General features: G+C 44.0%; 1 protein-coding gene across 1 annotated transcript; it reads left to right on the top strand.

Moving 5' to 3' along the window:
• The first annotated feature begins 12,337 nt into the window (after window positions 1–12,337).
• LOC128582997 (cytochrome c oxidase subunit 5B, mitochondrial) lies at window positions 12,338–14,148 on the top strand. The gene is made up of 4 exons (XM_053586772.1): window positions 12,338–12,494; window positions 13,082–13,155; window positions 13,312–13,411; window positions 13,949–14,148. The coding sequence occupies exons 1-4, from the start codon at window positions 12,389–12,391 to the stop codon at window positions 14,059–14,061; spliced, it is 393 nt and encodes a 130-aa protein (XP_053442747.1). The 5' UTR covers window positions 12,338–12,388; the 3' UTR covers window positions 14,062–14,148.
• Window positions 14,149–14,918: the final 770 nt, after the last annotated feature.

Here is a 14,918-nt window from a genome sequence, read left to right on the forward strand (position 1 = left end):
AGCATTCAAGAAAAAGGGAATGAAACATACAAAGGCATGAATGCAAATGGAATACCTGAGCACTGGGAGGTCACTTGTCAATGGGGAAGCGCAGGATTCCTAGGTGTCCACCAGCCTGACAAGATCCTTAAGGGGCGGGGGGCCAGAATCCATTTCCTGTTCAATACTGGAGGAATAGAGGCCAAACAGAAATGAGAGAGATTGGAAACAGGGAGTCCCAAAGTTGGTTGTGAGAGTGCTTGTGGGAGTAGCGGGCAAGGCACATAATAGAGGCCACTTCGGGGACTATTGCTGAGGAAGAACCAAGCGATGACATGTGGGAGAGATGGGTGGGACACTCCACTTTGTCAGCTCAGAGGATAGACGCCATTAATAAGGGGAGTGGACCCAAGGTGAGTTCTGTTGGAACCCATGCCAATTTTAAGAGCCCACAAAGGATTCAGGGGCTGAGGTAACAGGAAGTTATTCTTATTTGAGCATATCATACCGGAATGAAAGCCAGTGAAGGTAACACTGTTCGAGACTCCACTAATTGGCCCAGGAGTCCTTTGGGGGGTGGAGGTGGGTAAAGTGCCTCTCCTGAGGACAGAACTGCGATTCCAGGAGGAGGGATGAATGAAGAGATTTTGTTGCTTGTTCATTAGATGTGATGTTTAAGAAACGATTGCCTAATCCAAGGTCACTAAAATTTACAGCTGTGCCTTCTTCTAGCTTGATTTAGGTCTTTGATTCCTTTTGAGTTAACTTTTGTGTGTTATGTAGAAAGGTCTAATTCGGGCGGTGCCTGTGGCTCAGTCGGTAAGGCGCCGGCCCCATATAACGAGGGTGGCGGGTTCAAAACCAGCCCCGGCCAAACTGCAACCAAAAAATAGCCGGGCGTTGTGGCGGGCGCCTGTAGTCCCAGCTACTTGGGAGGCTGAGGCAAGAGAATCGCTTAAGCCCAAGAGTTGGAGGTTGCTGTGAGCTGTGTGAGGCCACGGCACTCTACCGAGGGCCATAAAGTGAGACTCTGTCTCTACAAAAAAAAAAAAAAAAAAGAAAGGTCTAATTCTTCTGCATAACAGAATTCTTCTCTAATTCATTTGCAGTTACCTCACCATCATTTGTTGGAAAGACTATTCATTCTCCCATTATATTGTCTTGGTACCCATGTTGAAAATCAATGACCATAAATGTGTGGGGTTATTTCTGAACTGACATGGGCATTTCTGTCACCATTTTTTAGATGTTCAGAGAGGTTAAACTACTTGGTAAAAGTTGTAGAGCTAATGAAAAGGGAACATCAGATCCAAACCCAACTCCATAGATTTGTACAAAGTGCTTAGAGAAAACGAATGAGAAGTGATTAGTTCCCCACCCCAGGAGGCAGCAAGTCTCCTATAGGAAAAGCATCGGAAAAGCAGCAAGGAATATGTTGTGGCTGGAATGCCAAGGCAGCAGGGGGAAGAATTTAGACTTGCCACGATATTTGGCCTTGATTCTCTGGAATAGGAGAAGGTTTATAAGCAAGGAAGAGATGGAGGGAGGAGGAAGAGGTAGAGGAAACTCAGAAAGAAGATGAGTTCTGGATAACTTGACTCTGTAAACTCTCAAGAATCATGTAGTGGAGAAAAAGATAGGCAGCTTAGCTGGGGAGAGCAGGCTTTGAGTGGCCGGAGGGCTTTGATGGGGCCTGACAGGGTGATGGCCACTGGGTACCAACCCCTGACAGGAAGAAAAGCCAACAAGACATGCTGAAAAGCCTAAGGAAGCTTAGTTTTGACAGACGTAAGGAGGAGATGGTTAACTTCTGGAAGGTGGCTAAGAGAATGAGGTTATAAACAGAGTCTGAGGCTTGGCAAATAAGAGGCCAAGGGTGATCTTAGTGATAGAATTTTCAGGGCACAGTGGGGCCAGAAGGCAGTTGGGGTAAAACAAGCTGTAAATGGTCACTGAAGTGCTAGAGGCAGGGAGGGATTGATTCTTCTCAGATATCTAGCAGTAAACAGAGAAGACAGGAACATGATGAGAGAGGCGCTGCACTGCCAGGAGACTCCTCAGCATCCTCAAGGCTGAAGGGAAGGTGCCCAATGCAGAAAGAGGACTGCACTAGACTCCTATTGTTTCCTAAAATTAAAAAAAAAAAAAAAAATCTGTAGCCGGGCGTTGTGGTGGGCGCCTGTAGTCCCAGCTACTCGGGAGGCTGAGGCAAGAGAATCGCTTAAGCCCAGGAGTTGGAGGTTGCTGTGAGCTGTGTGAGGCCATGGCACTCTACCGAGGGCCATAAAGTGAGACCCTGTCTCTACAAAAAAAAAAAAAAAAAATCTGGGCGGCGCCTGTGGCTCAAGGAGTAGGGCGCCAGCCCCATATGTTGGAGGTGGTGGGTTCTAACCCAGCCCCAGCCAAAAAAAAAAAATCCTTTAAATAAGTATCCTCTTATGACCCCTCTGAGCCCAGCTTCAGCCGGGCTCCATGCTGACAGCTGTTCAGGTGACCCATTTTGGGTTTGTGGCATCTGCATAAAGACTTGTTTGTTCTGACTTGGCTTTTAGCTGGAAGGGTCCCAACTTCCAGTGAGGCCCAGAGGCTCAGCCACTTTGTCTTACCTTCCTCAGGCCTCCAGAATGGTGAGGCTGCAGCAGCCTCCTCCCTTGCCCATTTATAATGAAAAACTGGCTCAACCTTCTTCACATACCTTGTTAAATGATCCAGTCACAGCTCAGAGCTGCTCCTCAGGCAGTAGAAATGCAGAATAAGTTTCTTTTTTACCCTATTATTTCAAGCTTGTGTGGATTCTGCCCAAACCAAGAGCAGACCTTGTCCTTTTTTCTTTCTTGAAATACATTACAGCAAAAAGCACATTATACTTCTTGAAAAGTGACCAGCCTTGGCTCATGGAAAGGACTTAATATAATCTCCCAGAAAATCAGTAAGATAAAGAACCCTTCAAGAATATGGCCAGGTGGGGTAGGTAGCTCATACCTGTAGTCCCAGCACATTGGGAGGCTGAGGTGGGAGGATTGTTGAAGCCAGAAGTTTGTGACCATCCTGGACAACACAGCAAGACCCCCATCTCTAAAAAAACCAAGAAAAGCTAGCCAAGTATGGTGCACACACTACCATCTACACAGGAGGCTGAACTAGGGAGGGTGGCTTGAGCCAAGAGTTCAGGGTTACAGTGAGCTGTGATTGTACCATTGCACTTCAGCCTGGGCGACAGATTGAGACTCTGTCTTGAAAAAAAAAAAAGGTAAAAATATGAATAGCCAGTTTTTAAAGTGTTTAATTTCTGAATAGTATAGGGGTGAAGAAAATGGCTTCCTTCTACCTGTCTAGGTTCTTTGGCTAGGCTAGGAATGGAATTGATGTAAGACAGATTAACATAGGAAAAAAACCATATTTCATTACATGCATACGTAAGGGAGTCCCATAAAACATGAATCTCTAAGAAGATTGAAGCTTCCATAAATAGCATTCTGAGCTACAGTAAGGGATAGGGGCTGGGCTTTTGGGGCAGGGTGGCTACACAAGTCATAAGGGGGTGGAGGGGGAAAGTATGTGATGAATAAAGATTATTTGGTTAGGCAGATAAATCTCTTAGGTAATAAAATTTATCTGGAGCAGGCCTCTTGTAGATACAGATTTTTTTTTTTGAGACAGAGTCTCACTTTGTTGCCCTCGGTAGAGGGCCATAGCATTACAGCTCATAGCAACCTCAAACTCTTGAGCTTAAGTCACCATACATAGGGAAAACGGTAAATTGTAGCTAAATGTACCTTTGTTTACAAAATATTCCATTACAAAATTTTGCAAAATATTTACAAACATTCACTACACGTTGGCCACCTTTTTGTAAAATTTTGTAATGAATATTTTGTAAACAGGCAATTTTTAAGCTAATGTTTCCTGAGCATTTACTGTGTATTAGCCACTGTCCTGAACGCTTTAAGAGAGTTAACTCACCTCGCAACAGCCCTGAGAGGTAGTTGTTATTCTCCTTTTATTTTTTATTTTTATTTTCTCTGTATCATTTCAGTTTTATTTATTTATTTATTTATTTTTATTAAATCATAGCTGTGTACATTAGTATGATCATGGGGCACCATACACTTGGTTCATTGACCATTTGACACATTTTTATCACACTAGTCAACATAGCTTTCGTGGCATTTTCTTAGTTATTTTGCTAAGACCTTTACATTCCACATTTACGAGGATTCACATATACCCTTTTAAAGAAAATGAAACTAAGGCAAAAAGAAGTTGAGTAGTTTGCCTGAGTCCTTGAGTCCAGCAGTTCAATGCAGATAACCAATAAACATCTGAAAAGATGCTCAGCTGCCTCAGAAGTCAGGGAACTGAAAATGTAAACAGTTGTCATTGTTGTTTGCTGTCATTCACCAACAGCACTAAAAGCATCTCATTTTTCTTTCTTTTTTTTGTAGAGACAGAGTCTCACTCTATCGCCCTTGGTAGAGTGTCGTGGCATCACACAGCTCACAGCAACCTCTAACTCCTGGGCTTAGGCAATTCTCTTGCCTCAGCCTGACGAGTAGCTGGGACTATAGGCACCCACCACAACGCCCGGCTATTTTTTTTGTTGTTGCTGTTTGGCTGGGGCCGGGTTTGAACCTGCCACCCTCAGTATATGGGGCCGGCGCCCTACCCACTAAGCCACAGGTGCTGCCCAAAAGCATCTCATCATTCATTTCATTCATCAGAATTCATCAGTGGTCAGACTTCAAAAACACCTGTAACTCTCAGGCTTGGAAGCAGAGACTCGCATGTCCTACTGATAAGAGTGTGAGTTGCTTCAAAATTTAATAACAGTCTGGCAGAATGTTATTAAAATGTTCGACACACACAAACATTTTGTCTGTATTCCTCAGAAACAAAAATTCTAGAATCTAAGGTTTTATGTGCACAGATATGCACTGCAGCATTGTTTGTTTGAGAGGCAAAAAACTAGAAACCATCCAAGTACTCATGAAGGGGAGATGGCTGGGTAGATAACAGTACATTAATAGAAGGCAATGTGATACAGCAGTTGTGTAATTTAGATCTGTATGTATTGATCTGTATGTATTTTATGGAGTGTTGTACACAAAATATTTTGTTAAGTGAAATAGGCTATTTACTAATAATTTGTATAGTAGTGATATATTTTCATATTTCATATCCATACATAATTTTAAAGAAACTTCCTATATGTGGGTATTTGTTTGAATTTGCTTATATAGGCATTCAGCAGTGATGCTCCACTGGGGTAGTTTTGTCCCCACCTTCCCCCAGGGGACATGTGTTAATGGCTGAAGACATTTTTGGTTGTCATGACTGAATGGCATAGGCATATAAAGAACACTGCACAGGCCCCCTGCCATCAACCCACAAAAAATTACCAGCCCAAAATATCAGTTGTGCCAAGGTTGAGAAACCCTGGCATAGAGAAAAGAAAATAAAAGGATAAACCCCAGTTAACCTTTTCCTGACACATCTATATTTAACTTATACCAATGTGCATTTATTTCAACAACTAAAAATCCTATAAAGTAAAAAATAATATTCAATAAAAGTTTATTCCCAAGGAGATCTGAGTGGACAGGGTTGTGAGCGGAGAGTGGTGGAAGCTGGAGGCAGCAGGGGTTGGGTGGGGAGCCTGTCTTGACCTTGGAGTTTACCCATACAATCTGAATAATACTAGGGTGAAGTTTTGGATGAGGGCCTGAAAAATTTTCTATTAGGCAAGCCTACTTATGAGACAGAGACAAGCCTAAATTCAATTTCCTTTTTATAGCCTAGACTAAACTACCTATGGTCAGGAAGCAGGAAATCATCACAGATCAGAGATGAATATCTCACTGGTCTGCTGAAGGGCAGGTGAGTAGTTGTTCCTCAGGAAAGGGTTTCATGTCAGTTAAGATGGGAAAACTCTGGCTTGAATTACAGGTGAATATTAAACAATGGTTCTTTGCTGCAGGCCTTAGCAGAGCCCTTAATATGCTAGGGTATATCCCCAAGAGGGTGGTCATTAAATGTGAGACTTCCCTGTCTTGACTTTCTTGAGAGCGTATCTTAAGACTTGGATTCCAAGAAATACTGAGCTACTCTAATCACAATTTTACTTATGAGGAAATGGTGACCAAAAGGAGAAAAAGTGACTGGCTGAACTAGCCAGTGAGACTAGCTATTTTCCAGACAAATATTCCCCGCCCCCACCACATGGTGCAAATTATAGATCCTTGGGGAACATTTCTCAGAATTTTTTCCCCCAAGTTAATTTGGAGGGGATGTGGTGGAGGAAAGGGAGAAGGGAGTAAAAGCAGAACACATTTAAAGCAAAACCCACCTTTAAAGAGGATCAAGACATTGTTTACCTCAGAATAGAGATTTTTATCTTGGTGGAGGGGGCAACCAGGAAGACCAGATCTGATCCTATGAAGCAGTGCCCCACCAGGTCCTTTTGAAAATAGCATAACCTGGAGCTGGTCCTGCTGGTTCATGTTTATAGTCCCAGCTACTGGGGAAGCTGAGGCTGGAGGATTGCTTTGGCCTAAGAGTTGGGAGGCTGCAGTGAGCTCTGACAATCCTGTACACCAGTGATTTTTAACTGGTGTGCTACGGCACACTGGTGTGCCATGAGAGGATCTTAGGTATACCATGAAAATTTTTAAAGATCATTAAATTATTTTCAAAAGTTCAAAGCACAGTAAGTATATTCTTACTTTTACTCTCTTTATCAACATAATTTAAATGTGCTATGAAAGTTTATAGGTTCAGGTGTGTTGTAAGATAAAGGTTGAAAAACACTGTGTAACAATGTCTCTAAAAAGAAAATCATAACCTGCTTGGGTCAGGTGGGAACACATGGGACTTCCACCCTCCCCAATTTACCTCACTGGGTAGGAGAAGCCCTACAAACCTTTTCGTATAATCTGTCCAAGTACTAAATTCTGTAAAAATTACTGGATCCTATTATACCCTAGGCCTCTGCAGTGCACTGGGGATTCAATGATGAATAGAGCATGATTCCCACTGCAAAGGGATAATCCATTTGGTAGGGAAACAGATATTGCAATGCAGCTAGACTGCTATAGGACTATACTGACAATGTGAACAAAGTGTTAGGAGCTGATGGGTACAGCATTTCCAAGGGCTCTTGAATACCCATGTTGCTAAGAAACCTGTACACCCTACCCTCAGCAATTCAGAGCTATGGAAGATGTTTTCTGTCTTAAACAAGGAACTTTAGCCACAGCAAGTTCTGTGACTGAATTTCCATTAACCCCCCTTCCTGCTCCTTATCTAATAACCTCAAGGAATGCCTACTTCCTCATCCCACATCAGCCCACATCACACCTTGGCCCTGGGAGAGGTCCCACGTCTGGACCTAACCTTCTCCTCTCCCTCTCATCATCGTAGGCGTGGACCTACACATCCTCCAGCACAGAATGTAACAGGAAAGTGATGCTGCACCTGCAGGTAGGTCCTGTTCAAATTCTAGCCAACGTAACAAGTTTGTGATAGCTCACACATGCCAGAGGAACTAACATTGCCATTAACTAGCCTAACTAGTGGTTCTTTTTTTTTTCAGACAGAGCCTCAAGCTGTCGCCCTGGGTAGAGTGTTGTAGCATCACAGCTCACGGCAACCTCCAACTCCTGGGCTTAAGCGATTCTTTTGCTACAGCCTCCCAAGTAGCTGGGACTACCCACCACAACGCCCGGCTAATTTTTGGTTGTAGTTGTTGTTTGGCAGGCCCGGGCTGGATTCGATCCTGCCAGCTTTGGTGTATGTTGCTGGTGCCTTAGCCACTTGAGCTACAGGCGCTGACTAACTAGTGGTTCTTTAGGAGACCATTCCTAAATTCAAGGAATTTGGGGTTCAGCAGGTCTCTGGACAGACTGGAAATTAACACACTTATGTTGGAAGTTGAAAAAAATAATTTTTTTTTTCTTTTTTGAGATAGAGTCTCACTATGTGGCCCTTGGTAGAGTGCTCCACAGCAACCTCAAACTCTGGAGCTTAAGCGATTCTCTTGCCTCAGCCTCCCAAGTAGCTGGGACTACAGCCGTCTGCCACACCTGGCTATTTTTTGGTTGTAGTTGTTGTTTGGCAGGCTCCTGCTGGGTTCGAACCCACCAGCTCCGGTTATGTGGCTGGCACCCAAGCTGCTGAGCTACAGGCGCTGAGCGGAAATTTTTGATTTTTTTTTTTTTTTTTGCATGAAATTCATATGTTACCTAGAAAAATTTAAGGAACAAGAATTTGAAGAGAAAAAAAATTTTTTTCCTTGGGACAGAGTCTCACTTTGTCACCTCTGGTAGTGTCATCACAGCTCAATCAACCTCAAACTCTTGGGCTCAAGTGATTATTTTTGTCTCAGCCTCCCAAGTAGCTGGGACTACAGGCGTCCCCTACAATGCCCGGCTATTTTTAGAAAGGGGGTCTTGCTCTTGCTTAGGCTGGTCTCCCACCTGTGAGCTCAGGCAATTCACCTGCCTCAGTCTCCCAGCGTGAGCCACCGCACCCAGCCAATAAAAAATAATTATATTCCATTGTTCAGTGGCATTACAAAAATAGAACACTAGGCAAAACCCCTGTAACATTATAATGTTTAAAAATCATATTTCTTAGGAAGTGATGACACCTGCTATTCAGTGATATTCAACAGAACACTTCACATATAAGGCAACATCACATTTACGCATTGAAAAATGATATTCTGGGTGGCGCCTATGGCTCCTGAGTAGGGCGATGGTCCCATATACCGAGGGTGGTAGGTTCAAACCTTGCCCCTGCCAAACTGCAACAAAAAATAGCTGCGCATTGTGGTAGGTGCCTGTAGTCCCAGCTACTTGGGAGGCTGAGGCAAGAGAATTGCCTAAGCCCAAGAGCTAGAGGTTGCCGTGAGCTGTGACGTTACGACACTCTACCGAAGGCAACAGAGATTCTGTCTCAAAAAAAAAAAAAAAAAGTGATATTCTTATAACATTCAGCACACTGTGTTTGCTTTCCCTGTTTAACTACCACATGATGCATGCCATTATAATGTCAATGTTATGCTTCTGAGAAGGTTGTCTTCTTTGGCCAGGTTCTGGAGGTTGACCATAGGTCTCCAAATAATGGCATACCACACATTGATGAAACCCCAGAAAATCCATTTGCTTCTTGTTGTATGTTTTGCGCAGTTATCAAACATTTCGTTAACACCAGTTCAAAATAGAATGAAAGAGGGCTTGGATACCATTTCTTTCCATGGATTGATGGCTGATACTTACCAATGTTGTCATCAGCTCTGCCTATGCCTCCCATAATATGGTTATACATTTGATCATGTTTGGCTGCTGAACTTGGATCTTCTTTTTCAGTTTCTGGGAATGACAACTAACAAGACACGGGATTGATACTGGCACCAGATGAGGCACAGTAACGACTGTTACCATTCCATCTGCAGGCAGTATTGCCTGTGCCATCAATTCGATAATCCATTGTGTCTAATTCTTTTTTCTTCAGAGCTACATCTGATTCCCATGGAGCTTTGTCTATGTGATCCTTGCTTACTATACCTCTTACTCTATCTGTTGCCTGATGTCCCATTGAACTGAGCTCACCAAGAAGTGCAATACTGGTGAAAAGGTTATCAAATTCAAATGGTATTATCCAGGGTATGCCTCTGTAAGTGCCTCATTAAACTGCAGGACAAGTGATTCACCAACACCGCATTCCTCATGTTTAGTATTTGGGGTTTTACCCTGATACGGCTGAAACCAGCTAGTGTAGCCCAGATGCATTGTACCACACCAGAGCATAAAGCCAAACCAAATGAGCTTTTAATAAATTGTTGCACCCATGATGACCAACATATGGAACCATGCATTCATCAGAGTTGAACTGTTTCATTTAGAACAAAATTCATGTCTCTCATTGAGTGTACTTAATAACACAGTGGTTCTCAACCTTCCTAATGCCACGGCCCTTTAATACATTCATGTGGGTCTTGACCCACAGGTTGAGAACAGCTGTTATAAGAGGTCACAACTTGGAACACTTGTCCATTGGGTCCAAATTTGCATTGTCAGCAACATGCAAATTAGAAAATATAGTTTGAGGCCGGACGCAGTGGTTCACACCTGTAATCCTAGAACTCTGGAAGGCTGAGGTGGGTGGACTGCTTGAGCTCACAGGTTTGAGACCAGCCTGAGCAAGAGTGAGACCCTGTCTCTAAAAAGAGGCATTATGACAGGTGCCCCTAGTTCCAACTACAGAGTAGGCTGAGGCAAGAGAATCACTTAAGCTCAAGAGTTTGAGGTTGCTGTGACACCATAGCACTCTACCGAGGGTGACAAAATGAAACTGTCTCAAGAAAAAAAAAATACACATATAGTTTCAAAATGGCCCTGTTTCAGGGCAGCACTAATGAGTAATTATGTAAATCTGTTTTTTGTTCCCAGAACATACACCTTCTAGGAACAGAGACTGGTTTACCAATCAGAAAAACAATTCCCTGGAAACATTTGAATTCAGAGCTAGTTAAACCAAGATTTATACCTTTACTTGCAGTGTATAAGTTGGAGTATGTGACAGTGAGTTCAATGGCCTCATTATTAAGAAAGAGTTGAAGTGGCTTGGCGCTCGTAGCACAGTGGTTATGGCATCAGCCACATACACCAAGGCTGGCAGGTTCAAACACAGCCCAGGCCAGCTAAACAATAAACAACTGCAACAAAAAATAGCTGGGCATTGTGGCGGGCGCTGAGGCAAGAGAATCCCTTAAGCCCAAGAGTTTGAGGTGCTGTGAGCTGTGATGCCACAGCACTCTACTGAGGGCTACATAGTGAGACTCTGTCTCAAAAAAAAAGTTAAAGAATTTCTCTGGGGGTACTCATTTCAGTGAAGAAATCTTTTGGTGGTTCTGTAACTCTACCTGCTACAGGCTGTGCACTTAGGTTTTTTCCATTTCTGAACAATTTTTGTCATTTCCTTTTTCTTTGATGGAGGAGGTGGTGCAGTAGACCTAGATGGAATGTCATAATCAAAAGTGTCATTTTCAGGTGCATAAGGGATCGTCTGAGGCAAACTCAGTGTAGTAGCCATCCTGAATAAGTTATGCAGGTGCACTAAACAAAGAACCAGGCAGATTATTTGTTCCACATCTCCTGAGTCCTCATCAGAATCAGGTGCTGAGCATTTTTAGGTGGCTATGGCACTTGCTTCTATGCTGTCATCTTCTCTAACACGTCCGTTATTTCATGTAAACTTAGAATTCGAGGAATCTTGAGACTTAGTAAGATGATTTCAACTAAAAAAGAAAAAGATATTAGTCCTGGTAGTATGGTCTTGCCTAGTGCTCCTAAAATGGAACATGCAACATGTCAAACTCACAACAGGAGAAAAAATCTTTAGTATTTTCTTTTTACAGTACAATAGCATAACTAGTACAGAAGTAAGGAAAAAAGATTAGTAGTATAATATATAGTGCAGTCAAAATGTATTTACCTCTTTGGATGCTTCTTCAGAAATTTTCCAATCATTCATATCACTTTTTTTTTTTAATGTTTGGGATTCATTGACGGTACAAAGAATTAGGTTACATTAATTGCGGTTATTAGGTAAAGTCTCTCTTGTAATTGTATCCCGCCCCCAAGAGGTGTGCCATATACCGTGTCTCCCTATCCCTCTACCTCCTCCCCTCTCCCAGCTCTCTCATTCTCCTCCCCCCACCTTGTATTAAATCATCTATTGCCTTCATATTAGAATTGAGTACACTGGATTCTTGCTTCTTCATTCTTGTGATGCTTTACTAAGAAGAATGCATTCCACCTTCATCCAGGTTAATACAAAAGATGTAAAGTCTCTTATCTTTTTTTTTCACTTGTTTTTTTACAAGCTTCTAGCACCCAGTATCTGCAGCAGTGACTAAGTCTGTGCACCACGTGAAAACATACATCCTCAAGAGGCAGGCACATTTTAAAAATCAAACCTAGGCGATCACCTTGAGCAGTAAGGTATAAATAACTCCCACCTCACTATTCCAATAATGGAACATGAGGCATAAGTCTGTTAATGACTTCCACACGCAGCCACCACTTCTGCTGAACAGGACGATCAAGAAACAAAAACTGCAGTGTGCTTGGGACATTCAGTTTCAAGGAACGCAAACAAAATACCTTTTCCACATCACACCTACCTGAAAACGCTACAAGGCAGATCCATGCCCCCAAGCCGCGGAAGCTGCGCAGTGGAGGCAAGGAGGCAGAGCTGGGCATGCGCACTACCCCCTCGTTGCGGGCGTAGGCGGGTTTGGGGGCGGGAAGGAAGCGGAAAACTGACCTGGAGAAGAGAGAGGTCTGTCCCCGGAAGTCCCGCCCGACTCTACAGCCTGTTCCCGGAAGTGCTGCTGCTTGTGCTTATGATGGCTTCAAGGTTACTTCGTAGAGCTGGAGCTCTGGCCGCGCAGGCCCTGAGAGCCCGCGGTTCCAATGCGTCGGCTGCGGTGCGCTCCATGGCGTCTGGAGGTACTCGGCTTGCCGGGCGCGCCAGGGATCGGCGTTGTTGCGCCTCCGGGGTGGTCCTAGGGCAGCAAAGCCGGGCGGGCCGTTCGGCTTCTCCGGGTCCCAGTAACCATCTGATGGCCCCCATTGCCTCAGGTTCCGCGGCCGTCTCATCTGTAATTCCGGGCCGCCGCCCGCCGAATTTACCCAGCTGAGAAAGTGTACTAAATAGAGGTGCTGGGATGACCTTAGAGGTCTGAGGCTGCAACCGGGATGGGGAGAGGCCCGGCCGCCCTTCAGACCTGAGCCTATCTCAAGATGAACGGGCTCTGACCTTTTAGAAAAATGTCGAATAATTGGCCTCGGCAGTTGGTAGAAAAAAAGCTCCTAGTGTTACCCACTTTGGGTAGCGTTTACAGTCGTTGTCAACCTGTGGGTCGCGACCCACAGGAACTGCATTAAAGGGCCGCGGCATTAGGAAGGTTGAGAACCACTGCTTTAGCAGCTTATCAGTCCATTCAAAGTTAGACATTTTCTATCTTGATAATTTCCGTATTTTTCTGTCCTGGTCATTTCAGTCAATAGCCTAATTTACTTATTTTTTACTTTAGGTGGTGTTCCTACTGATGAGGAGCAGGCGACTGGGCTGGAGAGGGAGGTCATGATGGCAGCACGGAAGGGACTGGTGAGGAGAAACTCCCTTCTGTGGAGTTTATGGTTTGGGGTGTGATCAGAGTAGTCTCTCTGTTGATCCTGGAAACCTGGCTTGCAAGAACAACCCCCTGAGCTTCTGGAGAGTAGGGGTTATTTGGCATAGTGACTCAGTTCTTGCCTTTTTTAGGACCCATACAATATGCTACCGCCAAAGGGAGCTTCAGGCACCAAGGAAGACCCTAATTTAGTCCCTTCCATCACCGACAAGCGAATAGTGGGCTGTATCTGTAAGTACCTCACCTTTTTTTCTTATCCATTTGCTTAACATATCCGATTATATAGGGTGTCTATAAGCTGTGTGAGTGCATGTTTGTAAAAAAGTTGTTCTAAGGTCCTTCTTTGCACCTGAGGCCCTGCAAGCCTCATCATGCCTGAGTAGATCATCCTTACTAGAAAGAGAACACTAACAAGACTGGCTCACTGAAAGTGCATCATGAAGGAGTATTCCTCCAGAAAGTATTTATTGTTTTACTTCTGTGCCAAGCCCATTTTAGGTGCTAGGAGTACATACCAGAATGCATCCTGCTTTGGGATTCTACATAGGCAAGTGAATTGTTAGAACTTACAGTGACCCCAATACAAGGTTTAGTTGCAGGTAACTTCAATTTCTTCATCTGATAAATGGAGAGGAGAGCTTAAATTCATTTCTAAAGATGTCAACCATAGTTTTATTTATATTTCAGCGATATTTCAGGAAAAGAAATCAATATTGAAAGTCTCCCGTTCTAGGCCAGATGACCTTCAACCATCTCTTTTCCTTTTAGGTGAAGAGGACAACAGTACCGTCATCTGGTTCTGGCTGCACAAAGGCGAGGCCCAGCGATGCCCTAATTGTGGAGCCCATTACAAACTGGTGCCCCACCAGTTCGCACATTAAGGCTCCTGCACTAATTTACTCAAAATGTGCTGTAAAGTTTCTTTTTTCCAATAAAGACTAGCCATGGCATTGGCTCCTTCTCCCATAGGTGGCTGGTCTTATTTTTTTCCTGTATTTTTGAGTACGCATGGAATAGTCTTTATTTTATTTTATTTTTTTGAGACAGAGTCTCACTATGTCACCGTCAGTAGAGTGCTATGGCATCTCAGCTCACAGCAACCTCAAACTCTTGGGCTTAAGCGATTCTCTTGCCTTGGCCTCCCAAGTAGCTGGGACTACAGGCATCTGCCACAACACCCGGCTAATTTTTGGTTGCAGTTGTCATTGTTGTTTAGCAGTCCTGGGCAGGGCTTAAACCCACCAGCCTCATTGTATGTGGCTGGCTCCCTACTCACTAAGCTACGGGTGCCAAGCCAGCATGGAATATTCTTTTTTTTTTGGAGAGGCAGAGTCTCACCTTCTGGCCCTCGGTAGAGTGCCGTGGCCTCACACAGCCCACAGCAACCTCCAACTTCTGGGCCTAAGCGATTCCCTTGCCTCAGCCACCCAAGTAGCTGGGACTACAGGCACCCGCCACAATGCCCGGCTATTTTTTGGTTGCAGTTTGGCCGGGGCCGGGTCTGAACCCACCATCCTCGGTATATGGGGCCGGCGCCTTACTGACTGAGCCACAGGCGCCGCCCAGCATGGAATATTCTTATGTTGGAAATAAGTATCTGTTAATACTAGCTTGCCTTTCAGTTAAAGTGTACAACCAGTGTATTGTGCTTAGACTAATAAAAAAAGACTGACAACCCATGATGCAATGATTAGGTAGGACTACTTGGTAGAAGGGGAAAGGAAGAGCTGTGTTGCTA

The sequence above is a fragment of the Nycticebus coucang genome, chromosome 4, assembly GCF_027406575.1.
Source record: "Nycticebus coucang isolate mNycCou1 chromosome 4, mNycCou1.pri, whole genome shotgun sequence".
Taxonomy (NCBI): domain Eukaryota; kingdom Metazoa; phylum Chordata; class Mammalia; order Primates; family Lorisidae; genus Nycticebus; species Nycticebus coucang.

Coding starts and splice junctions, on each gene's coding strand:
- LOC128582997 (XM_053586772.1), top strand. CDS start 12,389: ATGATGGCTTCAAGGTTACTTCGTAGAGCTGGAGCTCTGGCCGCGCAG. Junction 13,156..13,311: donor TGGCAGCACGGAAGGGACTG/GTGAGGAGAAAC, acceptor TGCCTTTTTTAG/GACCCATACAATATGCTACC. Junction 13,412..13,948: donor GCGAATAGTGGGCTGTATCT/GTAAGTACCTCA, acceptor TTTTCCTTTTAG/GTGAAGAGGACAACAGTACC.